Source organism: Pseudopipra pipra, chromosome 10 (genome assembly GCF_036250125.1).
Source record: "Pseudopipra pipra isolate bDixPip1 chromosome 10, bDixPip1.hap1, whole genome shotgun sequence".
Classification (NCBI taxonomy): domain Eukaryota; kingdom Metazoa; phylum Chordata; class Aves; order Passeriformes; family Pipridae; genus Pseudopipra; species Pseudopipra pipra.
The window spans coordinates 24,292,679-24,313,702 of record NC_087558.1 but is presented as its reverse complement, the minus strand read 5'-3'; the positions used below and the strand labels follow the sequence as shown (position 1 = coordinate 24,313,702).

General features: G+C 44.9%; 1 protein-coding gene across 1 annotated transcript in view; it reads left to right on the top strand.

Annotated features, from left to right (window-relative positions):
* Positions 1-728: 728 nt before the first annotated feature.
* HS6ST1 (heparan sulfate 6-O-sulfotransferase 1) overlaps positions 729-21,024 on the top strand; it is a 186,500-nt gene continuing 166,204 nt past the window's right edge. The window contains exon 1 of the mRNA XM_064666937.1: positions 729-1,621. Within this exon, the coding sequence (XP_064523007.1) occupies positions 1,104-1,621 (518 nt within the window). The 5' untranslated portion in view covers positions 729-1,103. The remainder of the gene's footprint in view (positions 1,622-21,024) is intronic.

Below are 21,024 nucleotides of genomic sequence, written 5' to 3'. Positions count from 1 at the left end.
AAGCATTCGCTGAGAAAGTTTGCTGTAAATAACACCTCTGTTGCTTTTTGCCTCAGCTTCACCTATTATTATTATTATTATTTACACATTCTGCGGCTGTCGGTGTGCCCAGGCTTCTTCCTGCTCACAGCCATCATCACCCTCTGTGTGGCCAGAGCATTTTCCTGTTGCATCCAGTTGCGACATTGCAACTATAGGCTTGCGGTGGCCCATGTGGCGGCGGCAGCAGCAGACACATGTGGGGAGACCCACTCCCATTCCCATGCACGTTTTCTCGTTACTAACATTGTTGTTACAAAAGGGGAGTAGAAATCTAGCCCCCGAGGATGCCGAGTCCCGCTCTTCGGGATTCATTGTACGGCGGCACATAAAAGACTGGAAGCGCTGAGAGCCGAGTGCCTCAGCGAGCCGCGGCCGCCTCGCAGCCCGCCCGGCTCTGCAGCGCCGGGGCTTCCAGCGAGGGCCCGAGCAGCGCCGGCCGCGGAGCGTTCCCGGCGGCCGGGCCGGGAGCCGCGGGCGGGCTGTGCCGCGGGCGGAGCCGGGCCGGTGCGAGCGGGCCCGCGGGCGCGGGGCGGTGCGGGGCGCGGCGCTGTGCATGCCGGGCGCGGGCGGCGCGGGCAGGAAGCGCTTTGCCGGCCGAGCCGAGCCGAGCCGAGCCGAGCCGAGCCCGGGCGCAGCCGGCGGCGGGGGCGGGCACAGCCGCGCCGGTGCCGCGGGGGCTGGGGCACGGCGGAGGCAGCGCCGGGATGGGGGTGGCTTCCTGAAGCGCGGGGAGGGAGGGCGGGAGGGGGCTGGTTCTGCGTTTCGGTCCCTCTCCGCCCCCCTCCTGCCCCTCTCTCCCAAGTTCGCCGCTGTGCCGCGGCGCCTCCGGAGCGGCTGGCTGCGGGCTGCCCCTGCCCCGCTCCCGGCGCTGCCCGCGGCGGGGCGGGCGGGCACAGCGGCGAGCCGAGGCGACCCAGGGAGCGGCCCGCCGCCCCCGGGGAAGGCTCTGCTCCGGGGAGCAGCGGGGGGAGGCGGCTGGCACAGACGCCGGAGCTCCGCCGCCCGCCCCCCGGCACCGCCGCCGTCTGCCCAGCGCCGGCAGCCCCGGGAGATGGTGACACATGAAGCGTGCGGGAAGGACCATGGTTGAGAGGACCAGCAAGTTCTTGCTGATCGTGGCCGTCTCGGTGTGCTTCATGCTTATCCTGTACCAGTACGTGGGGCCGGGGCTGAGCCTGGGTTCCCCCAGCGGCCGCTCCTACTCGGAGGAGCTGGACCTCTTTCCCACGCCGGACCCGCACTACGTGAAGAAGTACTACTTCCCCGTGCGGGAGCTGGAGCGGGAGCTCGCCTTCGACATGAAGGGCGAGGACGTGATCGTCTTCCTGCACATCCAGAAGACCGGCGGCACCACCTTCGGCCGCCACCTGGTGCAAAACGTGCGGCTGGAGGTGCCCTGCGACTGCCGGCCCGGGCAGAAGAAGTGCACCTGCTACCGCCCCAACCGCCGGGAGACCTGGCTCTTCTCCCGCTTCTCCACGGGCTGGAGCTGCGGGCTGCACGCCGACTGGACCGAGCTCACCAACTGCGTGCCCGGAGTGCTGGACCGCCGGGAGAGCGCCGCCGCCAAGACGCCCAGGTACCGGCCGGCCGCCGTCCTCCCTCCCCCGCTGCCCTCGGGCCGCTCGCCCCAGCCCTTGCCCTGCTGAGCCCCCTCCCGTGCCTTGCGGCTCCCTGCTAACGCGCTGTGCCTCAACCTGCCCTGAACCTTTCCTCACCCGGTTCACCTGTCCTCCCCTCCCGGCCTCCAGGCTGTGCCCTGCACCTTCCCTCTGCATACCCAGTCAGATTTCCTGCTCCTTCCCTCCCATGTACCCAGGACACTGCACCCTCAAGCCCACGGTCTTCTGCTCTGGAAGCCTCTGTGGACCCGTTAGCAAGACCACGTATTTGTGCCGTTTACTCTCTCTTGTAAACATTTAGTCTTCACCTCAGACATCACTTGCCCCCTTTTAAGTGCCCTTTACGCCATACCCTAGCCTCAGGCTTATCTTTGCAATCAGCTTTGCCCTAAACTGCGCCCCAACCTTTTTCCTCCAGCTGAATTTGTTCTCCAGCGCAACCGAGGAGAGGCAGACCAGTCCTCCTTGGTTTAGCCCCCTAGCCTGCCTGATAGTTTTTTGCACGTTGCAGAAAACATTCCTTAACACCCTTTCTTATGTTCCTTGCTCTTTATCTTGATGGGAGACCTGAGGCGAAGTCTTTTGGAGAAAGGAGTTACCTCGTACATGTTCCCCGAGTCTCCTTCATATGTGCACTAGGAGAGAGGGAGAGCCATCCTAAAGCACCTCTCTGCATTTGTGTGGAATGCCCAGTGTGTTTCTGCCCTCTTAGCCCATCATTTCTCTGCCTTGGTCTCTTCGTGAATTACAAGATTCAGAGAAATTTTCTATTTGAAGTACTCTAGTAAAGACAGTGGCTTACATTAAGATCTCCAAAAGATTGGGGTTTTTAGCTCAATACACTGCTGTATCTTTCTTTCACAAGACCTTTTTTTTTTTTATTATCACTATTCTTTAACACCATGCACACTTTCTTTGACATATTAGTGCTTTTGTTACAGCACTTTGTAATCTGTTTGCCTTAAAGTGTCATTCTTAAAGGTGCCCAAGACCTTATGCTAATATTTGCTTATGCCATATGCTTTATTTATATGCATATCGTTAATATCATATATAATCTCTAATGAAAAGTGGCCTTTAAGAAAGTATGTTTTGGCATAATAACTGTGTTTTCCCTGTGTTTTTTAAAAGCAGTTTTTAATGATTTTTCTTTCCTTGGAGCTGTGTGCCATTGCTGGGGTTCTTTATTGTCTCTGTCATGATTGCTGCTGTTTTCAGCCCGTTTCAGTGTTAGTCATCCAAGCTTAGGCTGCTGTCATGCTGCCTGACCCAGCAGCAGCAAACCGAAGTATGTAACCGAAGGACTGAGTATTCAGGCTTTCCTGTGCTCTCTCATTTTATGATAGGGTTCTTGAAAACACCTCTAGGGGAAAATATCCTCTGCCCATCTAATTGCTGTTGATATTTTAGCAAGGTATTGTAAGGAAAAATGTGCAAAGTTCAAATCTGACTTAAAAAAGGAACAAAAATTACCTGTTTTGTGAACCTTGACACTTGGCTAGCAAACCATTAACCTTATATAAAGACCTGTGTGGTTTTATGAATTGTTTCAGAGCCTTGTGTGCTTCCATTGGCAATTTTGTATTAAAATCTGTTGTACGTTCAGGATTCAACTTTCTCATCCTATTCAGGAGTTGCCCCTTTAGTACAGGTACCTGGGAATGGGGCACTTCAGACTGTGAGGTAGCAATTAAATTCCTTACTGCAACTCATAGGATGTTGAGAACCAGAAGCCTATTGCCTCATCTCACATGCTTGTAAATAACATTTTCCTTGCCGTTTGTTTTGGAGCATCAGGAACTGTATGGTTCTACATACTTCTTCATTGTTTTGATTTTTGGAAGTGCTGGAAAAATAATTAATCCTGCCCCGTTCCCTCATGTCTTGGCATACCCAGAAATAGTTCTGCTTCATGTGGGTCTCTTGACTTCCTTTAAATCTAAGTTAGAACTTCATTTCCAGGAGTACAAGACCTATGATGTGGAAGCTTTAGATAATCTGGGGTTTATCACCTTGGTCTGTTGAACAAAAACCAGAATTTACTGTTCGCTGTATCTTGGGGATGGTTTGGTGCAATGAACAGCTGCTGGTTATTTTAATAATACTGTCCTAGGATCCTGCTCCTTTGTACTGCAGTCCAGTTTCCAAACTGTGATTTATTTGGTGCCTAAGAAAATGGGGAATAAGAGGCAGGCAGTGCTGGTTTAAAATAAAAATTTGGTGGATTTTCTTTGTTAGAATACGAACAGTCTTGTATTATGTCTGTTGCAGTAAGAGCAATATCACTTTTTTTGTCAACTGTGACTGTTGGATCTCTTATCTTGATACAGGATATGTTTTTACATAAGGTATATGCTAGAAAGGCTACGGTTTTATAATGGAACTGGACTATGAAAATATCTCTCTTTCAAAGAAAAAAAAAAAGAGCAGCAAACACCTATTTCAGCAGAGTTCTCCCAGATTCTAATATTATTCAGTCTGAGTTTTGGAGTACAGTCTTCAAATTCAGTTTTTAAAGCTAACATACTGCCTTCTGCATTTGCTACTTAATACAAAGTTTAAACCTTTGTTCTTCCAAATATATGTTTATGCCCAAAACAAAACAGCTGACTTGTGATTACAAATAAATCTGCCTTCCAGTGAATGCTGGAAAGCATGAAGGTCATTCAGTATTGCCCACATGCACAAATCATGAGGCTCAAGCTGTTCCCTTTGTAAGGAATGCAGTTAGTGCCCTATTGCACGACATTCCATAACCTGGGCATGGAACATAAATTTACAATGCAATTGCTCTCTTTATTGTTCTGCTGTTCTGTGTTAGGCTTAATGATTAGGAGCCCTAGATGGCCAAAGACTGCATTTTTTTCCTTCTTTCTGTCTTTCTTCTGCATTGGTACAGTAAGAGTTAGAGATGGGTGGTTTAGTTCTGACGGGTCAGCACTCTTTGAAAAAACCCAAACTACTTGTTCTCGCTCCCCTCCCATCCCCCTCCAGTGACTTTCCTGTTTTGTATTCAAAAGGCTTCTGGACACCACTTCTTGAAGCAAACGTTATGTTTAATACACAGTCAGTAAAAGAAAAAGAGTAATTTGTTTGGGGGCTGTACAACTTGGGACTCCAAGGAACTCTGAAGCTGGCTGTGTTTATCAGTTAAGTCGCTCAGCTGCAGTTCTCTTCGTGCCTTTAGTAGAGGGCAAATTCCAAGATTTTGGGAATGGAAGCCTATTTATTCCTTGTGCTGTTAGGCGTAAATAACTGCTGGAAAAGACTTTTTTTAAAGAGCAGCAATCCTAGGATGTGTGCCTTGAGTCATCATGCTGGTATTTCAGAGAGCGGAGGCTAAGCCGCTTCTGTGAACTGCTCCCTTCAGTTTGTTTCACCTACAACCTGAGAGATCACATCTCTTCAGTTGATTCTGAAAAAAAGTCACACTCGTTTCTTTAATCTGAATTCCAGAATTAGAAAGGTCTGTGAGGTGATCCACGAGTGACTTGTCTGTGTCCTCTGTCAGAGGACTGAAGGAAGGCCCTTGGAGGTGTTGGAAAGGTTCCCTTGTTTGCCCCCGCAGGAAATGGGCTGCAGGGCCCTTCTGGCTGCCTTCTGCTGCCAGCACCAGAGCAGAGCTGGGGGTTCTGAAGTTGTCCTTGCAGGACACTTCAGGTGTGAGCTTGACTCTAATGTAACATGCAGCAGAAACAATGAGACAAATAAATTACGCTGAAGGAATTCTACGTGTTTCCTCTTCTACCTCTTCCCAAAAGCAACACAAACAAACCCTCAGCAACCCAGGCTTCATTGCCATCCTGCTGGGTTCGGCTGCCTCCTGAAAACAGGAGCATGGAAGCTGGCACTTTCCTGGAGACACTTTGTTCACGTGGAAAGGATTTGAAGGCACACAGCTCCTTTAACACTGCCTTTCTGCCTGTTGCTGGAGAGCCCATGACACAGGGAGTGTGGCTGGCTCTGTGCTCCCCGGCTCACACACAGGCTCTGCCTTCTCTTAGGCTGCTTCAAGCACAGGTAGATTGACTTTTTTTATGAGCTGCCTCGAGACACGAGCTTAGCCTTGGCTTTGTGTGTGTTTCTGTGCTAGTCTGTCCTTAAAGTTTGGTTTCTGAGTTCAGCTGTGGACAAAAATGACAAAAGTACGTGCATGCTTCCAATTTCAGTATTTTTTCTCAAGATTTCATACGCTTTAGAAAGAAAAAAATTGTAATCCACCTACTTTTATGTAAGAAGTCTATGGCAGGTTAGTAAAACCTGCTGTTAAACAGATCAGTCCAAGTTCTAGATCTCTCTGATTAGCTATTTACAGCTTATGGTTTTGGTTGGGTTTTTTTAAAAGAAACAATTAACAGGGCTCAGCAGTTTGTTAATTTGATTTTTCTGAAGTGTGAACTTTCACAGCTTCCAACCACATATCTGTCCCTTTGCAGGGATCTGTTCTTGATGAGGTTTTTATTATATGTGTGCTTAGGAGCTGCAGAGACACATTGTCAAGAGACCAACTGTTTGAGAATGAAAAGCTTTACCAAATCATTTTTATAATATTAGCTCTTTTTAAAAGCTTGGGCTTATCATTCTTTGTGGATCTGTGTGTGTTGGGAGTTGAGAAATATCTGTCTGCAGGGAGCAAGGGCATTTCTTCCACTCACCAGTTCAACTCAGACTAGTTTCTCTAAAAGACTGGTGGAGAAATATCCATATAAAGTTATTTTCAGTAGCCTGCTTCATCTCTCAAACTTTTAGCATGTGCAGTATTTCAAAGCCTAATAGTCTGATAGGAAACTTTTTGCACCTGGTTGTGCTCACCCATAAAGCCAGGCCGATCTTTCACAGCCAAACGATTCCAAAGGGCCAGATAGTTTTGTAGTGAAAATCTTTATATTTGACATAGTTACTAAAAGCAGCTGAAAGTTGGAACTCTTCAAATAGCTGCCTTAGTACCTTTGAGGAACTGTATTTTTCTGAGCTTAAGACTTCTGGGTGGTATGCCAGGTTTAATTACTCTTACTTTTTTTTGTTGCAGCTGTTGACAAAGCAAGAGGATGTGTTCCTAGATATGTCCCTGCTTGAGTGTGTGCTTATACTAACCTGATTTTTCAAAACTATGCATTTGGCTGTTTTTCATTAATCTTTAAACACAAGTTGCATCATAACATAGTAATTTTGTTTTCCTTGCTTAGAGGTTTGCCAGCACTCCTAACCTGAGATTTTGCCTTTTTGTCCTTATCATTTCCGACTCTGCAAATAAAAATGTACTGTATTCTGAGTAAAACCTCGGATAATCACCTCTTTTTTTTTTTTTTTAAATCCAAAAATTCAGAAATAATTACTTTACAAGAGCTAGTTTGAATTTTGTTAATAACTGAACTGGATGCTTTGCTATGTGCTCCCAGTGTAGGGAGAGCCATTAAGAAATAGTCCACTGTAAATGCACAGCTGATGGATTCCACCCCACCAGTGCAGGCAAATTTTTTGAGGTTCATTACTTAGAGATTACAGTTTGTGTGAAACAGCCTGGCCAAAGCAATGCTCTGCCCAGGTTTCCAGGCTCTGCTGAAGGGTCCTGGTTTGTCCCTGTGAATGCCAAGCAGGGCCTGTTCTCCAGCAAATCCAGACTGAGGCATCTTCAGCAGTGCCACCTTGTCAGCTTTGTGTTGCATCCTGAAAGAAATCTGTGGTGGAAGGAATTTGGAGTTCATTGGTGCTGTGGGGGCTGTGGGTGACGAATAAGGTGAATTTGCTGCTGCCCAGTAGAACAGCTGCTTCTTACCTGCTGTGACTGGCGGGGCACGGCTGGGGGTGTGTGGTGAGGCCTTTTCCTGCAGGACACCAGGGAAAGTCTTTAGCTGGATATTAGAATATGAACTGGATGAGGTCATATTACCTCTTGAGAAAGCACTGCTAGAGAAGATTATGTTATAACTGGAGATCATTACGATAGTGCCCTCCCCCTGGGCCATCTGTTCCTTCTAGGAAGGAGGAAGAGATTAGCCTCCTCTTGTGGCCTCTTCCCTCATCGACTCGAGGGGCTGGGCTTAATGGGTTTGTTCAGCAGTCAAGCAGAAGCTTTTTGGCTGCCTGTTGTAGAAATTGGAGGAGCATAACCTGAGACCTGTTTTCTAGAAAGTAATTCAGGATATGCAGGCCTGGAGTTACTTCAGAAAACCTCGAGAGTTCATTTCTTAGGTGAAGTTGATGTGCCTCATCTGAGTCATATTTGCACACAATGCCCACGCTTTGGGCTGTCATCAGAGCCCTTGGTGACCCCTGACAACGTGTTCCTATCCCAGGTGTTAGTGACAGCAGTGACAAGCAGAGCCACAGAAGAATCATGATAGAGATGAGTCAAAAGGGGTTGTGGTTGTGGTATTGTAGTTACTTTGACCTGGAAGCAAAGAGTACTGATGATAGAACACACCTGATTTTAAATTTGCTTAGAAATATCTGTGTTATCAGATCTATCACACACATTCAGTCTCTCTGCTGTGCCTCCTGCTGCGTTTTACACATTATGGCTTTTGTGCATCTTGGGAAGTGGGAAAGCAGCAATTGCCTTCAGTCAGTCATAAAACCAAAACCACTGCTTTATGTCTCTTTATTTTAAACTTTCAGTTATTTGGCAGCACATTTGTGGTAGTAATGCTTTAAATAGGTAATATTTTGACAGTTAACACTTGGGCTTATGCTCGCTTTAGAAAGCCAGAGTGGCATAGTCTAACTCCACAAAGCTTTGTTTGTGCTGGTATTTCCACAAAGTATTAGAGCAGAGAGGAGTTTCCAATTATTGACTGAAATTGTGCTTTGTCAAGCAAAGATGAAGCATGGTCTTTAATTCCTAATAATCACAATTGCAATAGCTGCCAAGTCATGATTTTTTGATGGAATCTTGTGTGATGTGGATGGAAGGGAATGATATTCATACATCAGAAGCAAATATCTTTGTAAACTAAGATGTTAATGTGTTTAGAGAGTAAATGAAGTACAGGAGGAACACAGAGCTGAAGTAGCCATTCCAGATTCACTTGTTTCTCAAATGGTGGGTGGCCTTAAAAACAAACAAACAGAAATCCCTCTACTTTTTCTAAAGGAGTTGAAGTAGAACGATAAGGAAAATATACCCACTAGCACAGATGCAAGGTGACACAGTTTCAGTAATCGCTGTTTGATGTAGTTCTGTTCCTCTTTCTATTTCTGTAACAGAGTACTCTGCTGGAAATCCAGACTTGAGAATCTCTTTGAAGAGTCCTTTGGAGATTATTGTCACAAAGACACGAAGAGCCTTAAACACCTCTGTACTGTAGCATGTCAAGTTTCAGATCTGAAAAGGATGCTTCAGATATTCTTATGCATTACTGCCAAAGGAGGAGCTATTTCCCAGTGCATGTCTGCTGGAGCTTGAAATATCTCGTGAGTGGAAAAAGTGTTTTCAGGAAAGGTCCATGCAGACAGAGGTCATCAGACAAAAAGCACATTGTACACTTGATAGGGTTTAGTTTATTCTACTTTTATTAGATGGTGTACGTCCATGTCATTTCTGTGCTCAGCCTCAGAAGTACAATACACTCCACTGGATGTGTTTCATCCCTACACACTGATGAGCAGGACTAAGGATATCACATATTCTGGGATGTCTCTGTTCCAGTGATGCATCCAGTAAGGATAAAGAAGCTCCTGTTGTCCACCTCTAACTGTAACCTGAATTTCTTAGCAGGACTAATTATATTGTTCTTTCACCTGTGTATCTCAAAGCCTCTTACAAGTTTGTAATAAATAGCACCTGGTGTTAGATTAATTTCAGACTTCAGGTCTGTGACTTCACTCCAGTCTCTGCCCCTTCAGGGATCTGTCTTGAAGCTGGCTTTAACCATAAATCTCAGCCTTACCTGTTAATGTCCAGACTGTTGCTGCCCAGTCACTTTGTCTCTTTCAGCAGTAACTGGTTTCTTAGCATGTTATTACTGCTTTGCTCTGTTCTTCCCTCCCTTCCACCCTATTAATGGTAAATTCTACATTATAGCTCACCTATGCTTTTATAGAGGAAATATTTCACAATTTCCTGCCAATTTAAACAAGAAAACAGTTATTTGCAATTAACTTTTTATGGTCTGACTCTGTGTTTTACTTCATAACTAATCTCCAGCCTATTAAGCAGAGATTCTTTGATTACACTTCACTGCAGATTAAAATACTGTCATCACTTTTATGGAGCACTTCTACATGAGGGGGGAAACCTCAGCTTCCTGAGCAGCCTTTGCATTTTTGTCTTTACAACAGACCAAATTTCCTTTTGCTTAATGTCAGTCTTGAAATACTAACAAGGCAATTCAAGATTTTCTGTCCATATAGCATTGCTTAGAGTTTCAAAATGCCTGGTGACTTTGCACTGTCTAACTTCACATATATTAAAAGGGACTATGTTTCTGAAAAAGTGATAGAGATATAAAAGTGCTGCTGCTTCCACTTACTGGAGTTACTCTACATTTTAGCCTTAGTTCTTGTGTAAATTAGAAACACAGATGTACAAGATACCTGTTTACAGGTACACTCAGTGACTCTTGAAAGATTTTGTGAAGAGCATTGCATTGGCCATTCCTTTTTTATCTAAACAGCTTAAATAAAAGTCTGTCTTGTATTTTTTACTTCAGCTCTCTCAGAAAATTTAAACATCCAAACAAATGCTGTAAAAATAGAATGGACTTTTTTATTTAACCTCACAGCTCTTGCTGCCGTGACCCCCTTGCTCTCAGTAAAGGTTTTAGTTAGGATACCTGTGACCCTATATCAAAGTGTCGGGGAAAAAATCAATGCCTCATAGCTAAGACAAACAGCAGCTGCATGCTGACTCACCAGTTTCCTGACAGGTTTTGCTTTCCTGGTGGAGATAGAGAAAGTACAAGGAGCCCAAGAATCGCTGAGTATGATCATAATCAGTCAACCATCCCTTCTGTTAACATGCCTTAAATCACAAAAGACAGCATTACCTTCTTCTGTTCTTTGCCTCTTTCCCTTCTCTCTCAGCCTGTACCTCTGAAAGAGAAAAGACAGATGTGATGTGGGTAGTTGTGCAAGGAGGAAGATTGAACAGATTTATCCTGGCTGCTGAAGCAAGTACAGCAGGGGTCATTTAGATTAAACTCCCCATTAAGGGGATCCTTCATCCGTGGTATGCTGCACAAAAAAAGAGGTGCATGTGCATAGGAGCCCTGTCAGGTAAGGAAGTGCCTTGGCATCTTTTCTAGGGGTGCAAAACTGGAACTTCTTGTTCTGAGCATATGAACGAAGTTTCTGTCATTGATTATACTGCTGTGGTTGGTGACATTATTTGTAACACATCCAAAATAACTTATCATGAGCCTTTTTTGGCCCTGCAGTTTTCCTTTGATTTATTTGGCTAGATTTCCATGTACGTGTCAAAATGACAGCATCTTTCTATGTGTACACAGCCTGACTCCAGGAGAGCCTTAGACCTGGCCAAAGGCTTCACTGCTCTGGAGTGAGGTCCTGTATTTTTAACAACCATATTGTGTTACGTGTCAGGACTCCAACTGTTGCTATCGGTGGCTTTGATTTTGAAATGTAATATTGCACTAAAGACTAATGACTCAGTATTGCCCTTCATTATTGAAATGATTGTTTGGCACAGCATTTAATTCTGCTCTTTTTCTTGTACTTTGCAAGTAGGCTTTTTCTGAGTAGTGTGTTATTTCTTCACAATACCTGAACGACCTTTTTTTCCATTTCCTGAACTAACACCTTCCTCCAGGTTGGCGTCATCTTGTACCTTGATCACTTTAATACTGTCTTCCTGAACTTCATAAATTGTCTTCCTCTTTCCTTTTACAGATCTCTTACTGCCTAAGCCTTCTCACTCTCATAAATTGGATTTTTACTTAGGGGCTCTTTTTATTCTGATTCTTGAAGGGCTCCTTTTTTAATAAGAAAATTTTAGGCTTACAAAATGTAACCATCCCAACATCAAAAACAACTGTTAATCTCAACAGTCGAATTCTATGCAGTCAGATATTTTAGGTGAGGTATTACCGTCTTAGGATGAGCCTCTTAACACTACTCAGAAAGGGTTGTTTTCATGCCTTTGACTAACTTGGATGAAGCTGACACCTGTTTTTTGAGCCATTCATAGCAAACATACATTATAGAAACTCAAAACTTGTGAATTGCTATTTTCAGCACTGAACACTACAGTGCCCAGTTTTCAACCCTGGGTGTTCAGAAGTCAGTCAAGCTCCAAGCATACAGTGCACCAGCAGTTTATATGAGCTTCCTTTTCTGTTTTTAAGAAAATGACAGCTCCAAATATTGAAATGATAAAACAAAAACCACTGAATGATACGTGAGTTTGAATTTAAAAAAATAACCCTGTCCTTGACCGTTCCTAATAAGAGAGGGCTGTTTGTAGGTGATCTCTTATTTGTGACTTGGGAATGTCAAGAAGGGACTGAAAAACAGCTCCACAATTGTATTAGTGTGAACTCTGTTTCGATCACATGTCATGAGGACTGATGAGACTCCCACCAAAAAGGGAGTTCAAGGAAGTTGTTCGATGACAGGAGGAACTGTATTTGACTTCTGGTTGTAAAAGGAGCATCTGAGATTGGGGATAGAAGAAAAACAAGATAATCAGTCCACAGCTGAGGATGAGGGAATAAGAAGAAACCACAGAAGAAAGCCAACTTGTGTTGACTTGAATTTTCAGATATTAGATGGTTTGTTAGTAACCAGTAAAGCTTTTTGTTGAATAACCATAAAGTCTTCCACCTTAGTGAAGGCACAGTTTGAATTTCTTGCCCTTCTTTCCACCAAATTTCTTTGCCTTGGGAGTTCTGTAGGATTTGACACCAAAACTGTGTGTAATTATTTAAAGGAATAATATTGGACTACAGTATGCAAGCCAAATACTTGAAAAGTCTAGTTTGAATCAATACACTTTGGGAGACAACTAGCTTAGTAAATTTTAAAGGCATTTGTCCCTGACTTCTAAAACACATTTAGATTTTTTAACTGCTAATTGCAAAGAATGTCTTTTTTTTAGTATGACTTAGGTAGCTCCTTGGAAGAATAATTTGGCAAGTTCTATGTGACTTTTCAACTTCTTTCTCAGTGTTAGCTGCACTGAGGCAACTGAAGAGGTCATGGATTTGCCTTCAGGAAGTCTGAGGGTTTTCCATGCTGTGACACGCCGCTTGTAGCAACTTCTGTGCGTAATGATGTATTAAAGAAGAAAGGTGTCTTTCCCTGAAAGCCCAATCAAAGCTCGGGGGAGGTCTCAAAAATCACTGTTAGTGCTTTGAAATGCATGAACTTGGGGCAGCTGTAACACAGAAGTTTTCCACAGTCCTTTCAGTTCCCTCAGTTTGGGAAGCAGGTTTCTGTGTGCTGTGGTAAACAAGTGGATCGTGTGGCCAAACGTGGGGAGAGCATCACACATCCGTGTGTCTGCAGCAGCCGGCTGGCTCCAGCAGGGGTTGAGGCTGTGGCCCTTTCATGGGCCTGTGGGTCGGGTGTTTGTAGCTGTCAGGTCTTCCTTGAACACCCTTTCCTCAGAAACGTTACTGAAGATTTCTCTGGGTTACGTTTATGCCAGTGGTTCTTATCTAGGTGTTAACCTGCCTTTGACAGCAGTTCCTGGGAAGAAATATTCTCATAGTTAGCTGAAGTGTTTCCACAGTGCCTGTAACAGCAGCTGCCAGCAGGGGTAATACACTTGTTTTGTCTGAACCTTTGAAATGGGTTGATGAAAACAGTTGTGTTTAATAGGATTTCACCAGCTGGGAAGCAAGTAGGAAATTGTCCCTCCCGTTTCTACCCCAGCAGAAGGCCCAGCCAGGGGTGTGGAAGTCGGGCATTACAGAGGCTGGATTGCTGCCCATATTATTGTGTGCTTCAGGGAAGCAAGCAGAGACTGTTCTTAACCCGGCTGTCTGTCCCAGCTTGCTCAGGCAAGTTTCATGTTTGTTTGACAATGCTAAGACTGGGTTATGCACACTATTTGCACAGCCAGCTTTTATACTGCTAAACTGTAAGCTGATCCCTGCGTGTGAGGGGCTGCTGGGTCCTGGAACTGTTCAGCACAGGTTTTATGTTCCTCCCAGACAGTTGAGCTCGCAAGAGCAGGGGTTGCTCCTCTCATGACACCTGTGGGAACCATGTGTTGCTCCCCCCCTCTGACACCAGAGCTGTTCAGAGAGCTTCTCCTTTGTGACTGAGCCAGCACAGCAGCACCAGCAAACTCTTTTGGTGCATAAGAAGGAAAGATAATTGCTATACCTGTGAGTCTGTGTTTGTGGATAGCCCAGGCATCTAAAAGGCAGCAGAGAACTTTGCCTACTTTTCGTATCCGGGGAAAGTGCTCCTTGCCATCTGACTTGAAGTGTTTCAACAATAGTTATTTTTTATATCTATCTGTTACATGGTGTCACCTTGGAGCTCTTTTGAAATAAGTTGCCTGCACAAGAAATGGAGAAATGTTTGTATCCCATTGGTTTCCCAGCCTTGAAACCACGGATGGCAAAACCATTACCTAGCAAAGGTGTGTAAGGGCTGTTGCTCTTGAGGAGCATATCCGTGGGATGTGCACATGTCCATTGTTTCTTCAAATTCCTCTACAGTGGAACTGTTAATCCCTGTGCCATGCTGAGCTGGGGTATTGCATATTTTCTCTATAAATGCAGAAACGGAGGCAAAGGTTCAGCTGCTGACCATGGGATGTGCCTGGACACCAAATTAGGATGACAGTATGTGCATGTTGAGTGCTCATCATGTGCTCACACTAGTAGGTGTTGCCTCACCACAAGCAGAGTTCTACAGCAGAGCCCTTCCTGTCTTGGGATCTGCCACAGGAGCGAGCTTGGATTGGACTGTGTAAACAAGGCAACTGTGAGAAGATTTCCTGTCATCCAGACACTAGAAGTAAAGATCTTCTGAGTTGGTTTTCTAAATATCCCCAAAGCAAATGCAGAAGTAAATCTTCCTGCAGACTGTCCACAGCACAGCTACTTCCATTTGGAAATAACTTCTCCCGGAGGCTTTCTGTCAGAAGGCCTCTTTGATGAGAGCATCTTCTTTCTTGTGTTCTAGCTGGTGTTGGAGGGGGAAGACTTCACACATTTGAGGTGTAGTTGTACCATAATGACGATATAAATCACAGTATGAGGGGTGCAGCTGCAGTTTCTAAAGCGTGCTGGATGATCAGTAGTTTGTCCTGACTGCTGTGTGGATCATGGTTAGCCGTGATAGAGCACTGCTTGTCAGGCTTCACCCAGCTGGAAACCTTGCAGGAACTGAAGGATGGATTCTTTGAACATTTGGGAGATGTGGGATGCTTGGTCTGCCAAGTCCTTCAGGCAGGATGGATCCACCCCTTTCCTAATTAGGATATTTCCTGACTTGTGAAGTTATTTGGGGATGTCATGAAAAGTCTAGATTTTTGGATTGAAGCCCAGCCAATCCTAAATCTGGAAATAACTGCTCATGAGAACAGAAAGAACAGTTATATTTGTCAACTCTACTATTGTGGGTAAGTGAGATTTTTAGAGGCTCGTGCCTAGTGCAGAACAGATCTGAGAACAGCTTTCTCTTGTGGAAGTTAGTGTAACTTGCACCCCAAGGCATTTATATGGCTCTTTACTCCTTTTCCTGGAAATATGTGATTGTGCTGGGATGTTTGTGGAAGTTTAAACTAAACCAAGTTAAAATAGATGTGTTAAGCTCAAGCAGGGTGCTCTATCTGTGTAAACCGTGATATCTTGAATTACTCTGAAAATAATCTTGTAATCTGGGCTAAAAAAACACAACCCTATTATAGATTGGAACCAGAATTCCAAAGGTGTCAGCTCTTAAGCTCCTGGATGCTCCAGGCTTTACTCTATAGTGCATATTGCTGTAATTTCCCCGTCTCAAGAAAAACTCTTTTTCATGTGCAGTGGTCTCTCCGGGGTCAGTGAGGAGAGACCAGGAGGGGGAAATGAGTGGGCGTTAACAACTTCCCACAGGATAAAGCACAAACACTCCTCCCTTCAAACAAATCCAGTTACTGGGTGTGAGCAGGAACTCTGAATCTCAGTGTATTTCTGCAATTAAGAATACAGCCCTCGTGCTCCAGAACACAGTTAAGCAAGTGTTTATAGCGGTGAGGGAGCTCAGAGTAGGAGCTGGTTATACCAACTCATTCTGGTTATTGGCCTTTCTTCCCCCTTCCTGGTTATAACTAATTTAACTGTGACTAACGCCTAAAGCTGGGACTATACTACATGTCACATAATCTTTTTTATTTTCCACCCTGCTTGATGATGCAAGCTGAAACAAAGGCCGAGTTGTTTAAGCTCCCTCTAAGCTCTATAAAAGAGTTCACGTGCTTCTAAGCCATGCTTTTAAATCACACCTCCAAGCCTGTATGGCCAAGCTATAGCCAGGTTTTGAGAAATTCGTTCTTCATTCTGTTCAGCACACAGCTGATGGCATCACAGGAGAGGGGGGAGGGAGGAGAGTATAAGTATGAGAAGGGTACTTTTTTAAGTGCTCTGCTTGGTTGTTAGAGATGGAGGTGGGACCAGTGCCTTGAGGTCAGGAAGAAGATATCTGGAGCTCTTTGCCCCCAGGTCACTGGATCAATGCAGAACATGCTTAATGTGCTAAAAGCTCATATCTATCTGGTCAGTACTTTCAGTGCTGCTGCTCTTGGGTGACAGATGTCCTCTCTAAAATGCAACTATCGATATGGCACTAAACAGACCCCTATTTGTTTTGCAGCCTCAGTTGAGCATGTAAGATTGAATTAAATGGAGGAGCTGAGCTGTGGGAATGGCAGAGCCATTCATGATGTTGTAACGCTTCCTCTGATGGATTGTGATTTCTCCAGGTAGCCTCTCTGGCGTGCCAGCGTTCCTCTGCTCTTTGTGAATAGAATAGTGATGGTAGAATGGGACAGAGGTACAGAGCATGTCACTGCTGTTGGAGCGCATCCAGAGCAGTGTCAAAACTGCAATTCTGACTTCATGAATCATCTCACTTTGGTTCTGTGATTCAAGGACTATCCACGTAGTCCTTGGACACAAGAACCGAAAATGTTTAACTTCCACTTACTCAGGTTAGAAAAGCCACCTCAAAGGCACATGAAGTGGGGAGCAGGAGAAACCTGGCCTTTGAAATGAGACTTCTGGACATGGACACAGTGGGCATCACTTCAGTAGCTTGGGCAGGTACTGGGTGCTCCTGTTCTTTCTTTCCTTTGTAATGACACTGTACAGCTCTGAAGAAGTTTTTATAAAATCAGTGAATTATAAGCTAGCCCAGGAGACAGGAACAGTTTTCCTGCATCTGTTGGCAGGAAGACAGAAAGAGACACTGTGTTAGTCCCAGAAATAAATGTGGCTCTGGGGTTTAAATATGGAGTTCAGCTTTCTCAGCACTTGTGTAGTTTTGATTCCTCTTACAGCTCACTACAGGTCCCCTTGCTTGGGAGAAGGGGGGCACCTCAAGGACGAGCTGTTCAGGGTATGACTCCATCAACAAGTCAGTGCAAGGTGAGGGTGTGGGTTGCTGGCAGGTTGTTGCTCACCCTGCCTCTCCCATGGTAAGGTGAAGTGTTTCAGCCTCTGTGGAAATGGGGAAGCCAGGTCACACCTGCTGTATGACAAATCCGTGCCCACAGGTTTCAGGATATTAGTGGCATGCTATAAATTTGCAAGGTTACATACTTTCAAATATTGCAATGTCAAACCTGTTGTGTTTGGGTTGAGAGTACTACAGTAGTACAGCCAGTTGCCTGCCTCAGAGTGGGAGGGTAGTGAAATCTCTGCTACATTCTCGAGTCAAAATTATTGGCTGTTTCTTTTGCTTGCTACAGCAGTCTCTACCAGAGGTAGGAACTGTGTCATCACAGCATCAGGAGGTCGTGTCCAAATGTTGTACAGAGCCTCCATGCATTAACTGTTTCTCACACACTGGAGCAAACATTGTTGGACAATTTTTTTTGTTTTCTTTTTACCATGTGGTGCCACCTTCCCTTTTATCTCTGTTTCTCTACATGAGGAAAAAAAAATTGTGAATGCTGGCCCTCACTAACTCTGAGCCGGAGAAAGATGGAATTGATTTGTTTGGCTAAAAGCCACAGAACTAAGTGAACCTGTCATAGGATTCTTAGCCACTTCTGAGAAAAGTTTCAACAATTTAGCAGTGAAGTTCAAGCATGGATAACAGTTGTGGTTCACAGTCTCAGGAGATGTACACTAACTAAAGGTCTTTGTGTCTCTCTCTGAGAGAGCTCTCATGGCAGTGGGAGAGCTCAGAGCTGGAATGGGGCTCATCCAGCTGCCAGGGATAAGGTGTCTCACTGAAGAGCTGTTGTAGTATTGATCTAATCTGGAGTGGACAAAGAGGACTGGTGTCTGACAGCAGTGAGGGTTGGGCTGTCCATGCAGAGTTATTGCTCAGCACAGTTGGTTTCACTGGCAACAGGACAGAGGCTCTGGTGCCATTAACCTTTGTCTGGCCCTGTGGGACAATTCTGCTTGGGTTTATGTCCTGCAGCCAATTGCATCCTGGTAGAAAAGGAAGGCAGAAAGAGCACACTGGAAGGTACCTTAGTTTGTTGGCTAAGAATCTCCATCTGCCTTCAGGCTTTTTTTCTGGCTTAATTTTTCATGGCTTCGGTGAGGGTGCACAGTTATTCAGTTAATTTGTAGGGTGCAGTCTCAGACAGGTCGTTTCCTGGGTTGGACTAGTCCACATCCAACTTCCTGTTTCCAAGGACAGAGAGATGTGGGAGGTTTAGATTGTGGGAAGCTTTGTCAGGCACCACACACATGCCAGAGGTACTGAAAAAGGTTTGGATCAGTGGCTTTGAGGGAAAACCTTCTTGTCACGGGTTGATCTTTATGTGAATTGCTGTACATGAGCAGACTGCTGCCCAATATCTAAGCTTTTCAGCCCTGTGATTTTATGGTACACAGGCATAAGGTTTAGCTTGGTCAGGTTCAGGTGCTCTTACACCTATTTACCTGTGCAACCAATCCTCAGCAAGAAACAACAAGGGTGTGTTTCAGACTTTAGTTTTCTGTTTGTTGGATTTTTAAGTAAAAGAAGAGATAGTGATGGTCTCAGTAGCGAGAAGGATTCCTGCTTTTTTTAGTTTACCTGAGAAATTTAAAGGGGTGGAGTACAAGAGCGTGGTTTATTCTTTTGTTTCATTTTCCCCTCCTTCAGAGAACAGATGTTGGAGTTATGCTTATGTCATTCCAGTGCTAAACACTTGCCTTAAGCAGCAGCATTACTGGAGGGAAAAAAAAGAGAATGAAAAGTGTTATGCCATGCCACAAAGCACGTATGACTTACTGCAGAATGTGGGCCTGCATTTCGGGATTTTGGCAGGAAATGAGGCGGGAAATGCTGTATTAGAAACCTTGTCCAAAGAATCTCTAATGGCACAATTTAATTATGTTGGCAAGGGACTCGGGCAAGGTGTTCGAGCTTCCATCCCGTGGGGACAGTGTATCCCTGGGGTTTGCCAATGGTTGCCTCCTGCCCTGCACACTGATGTTTCAAGAGAACAGTGTTTGCTGAATGGGAGCATGGAGGTGGAAGCTAAATAGAGCAACATTTTCAGCTCCAGCCCGGTCTGCTCTGGCATGCAGCACACTGCCTTTTCCCCAGGGATTTGTGTGTTCTCTGGAGGGTACTGCACTGAAATTAAGCATTTGCAACATTGGATGTAGCATCCACTGTATGAGTCCGTTTATCTGTACAGATACACAAGTGATGATTCAGGTTGTTCTGAAGCTTTTCCACCTGCTCTCCACTATGACCAGTTCACACTATGTACAGAAGGCGTCACCAGCACCCTGGTGACACTCTCATGCTTCTGCTGAATTCTGCTGGTTGTCCTTTCAGAACCCAAGGGCACAAACTGCTTCAAAGGCACCTCAAATTAAACTGGCAGCAATCTCATAACTCTGAGTGTGGTCCTGACTCCACTCAGTTATAAGCATTTCTCTCTGTTGTTGCTCGGCCATTGACAAGAAATGCGGACCCGGGACTGAATTTGAGTAGGGGCCATTTGAACCTGACATATAAACACTACAGATACACCTACCAGGCGAAATCACACATGGAATTCCTTCCAAGGTGCCTTGGTGTCCTTTCTTGCAGGTAACCTGGCAGTTGAGGATTCAGTATTGCTCCCTGTCTTTTCTTGAAGGTTGTTTCTCTCCTTACCTGTATTACATGATTTCATTTTTCAGTGCTGGTCTCCTTTCAAACATTTCTCTTGCTACTGGTTGTAACTTCACTTTCAAAAAAATGTCATTCTACAAGACTCTTGAGGGACATTGCTCCAGCACCAGGAAGGATAATGTTACTCCTGCTTTTTCATACTATTTCAATACTTGTATTTTGATACTTGCTTTGGAAATAACTTTTGTTTTGTGCAGGCTGCCAAGCAGCATTGGTAACTGGAGAGCTGCTTCTCTCACAAGTATTTTAACAAGATATAGTAGAGCATGTTTGTGAGGTTTGCAAATCATTTGGCATGGGTCCTGTGTGTGCTTGGACTTCCCTGAGACCTGAGTGTTTGGGGGGGGTTGATTCAGCTTCGACTTTACCCAAACTGGGTATGTTTTAGCTGAAGCCAATGGTGTAACCTTGCTGCAAAGAAGGAGAGAATAGAAGTTGATGTAAAAGGAGTTAACTGTTCTAGGACACCTGATAACACTAAGTTCCACTTGTCCCAGTGTATGTTTGGTGGAGTTGCCATCCTTTTCTGCCCCTGTAGTTTAGGAGGCACTAAGGAGCGTGACTGCCTGGCACCATGGAACTGCACAGCTGGCACCTGCTCAGCTCCTGATTCTTTCCAAAGCTGTGCCTAACAAAATATTTTATGGCATCCAGTGATCAGTGCAAGTACACCGTAAAAATCTACTACATTTATTTTTATTTCTAAGTCATAAAAAGAAAAATAGGCACATTATATGCTGTGCATATATATAACATATAAAATTGTGTTTACATGTGAAACAAACAGCTTCCTCATCCTTCATAGTGTGCTAGGGCTGTTCCCTTTTCCCTTGCAAAAGACCAGAGGTCCTGAAACAAGCAGAGAGGGCCCAGGAGGAAAAGCTTTGCTAATGGAGCCAGCAGCACTCGGTGCCTACAGCTGGGTCTTGGTTTAAAGGTAATCTGCTCGTTTGTTGTCAGTGGAACAGAATTATCATATCACCCTTGGCTAATAGTGCAATAACCAAATGAGTGATTATATGCAGAGTAGGAAATGAGCTAAAATATCTACACATTCCCTCCTGGAGATAATGGAAGCAGGAAGCCTAATTCAGAGTTTGATCAGACT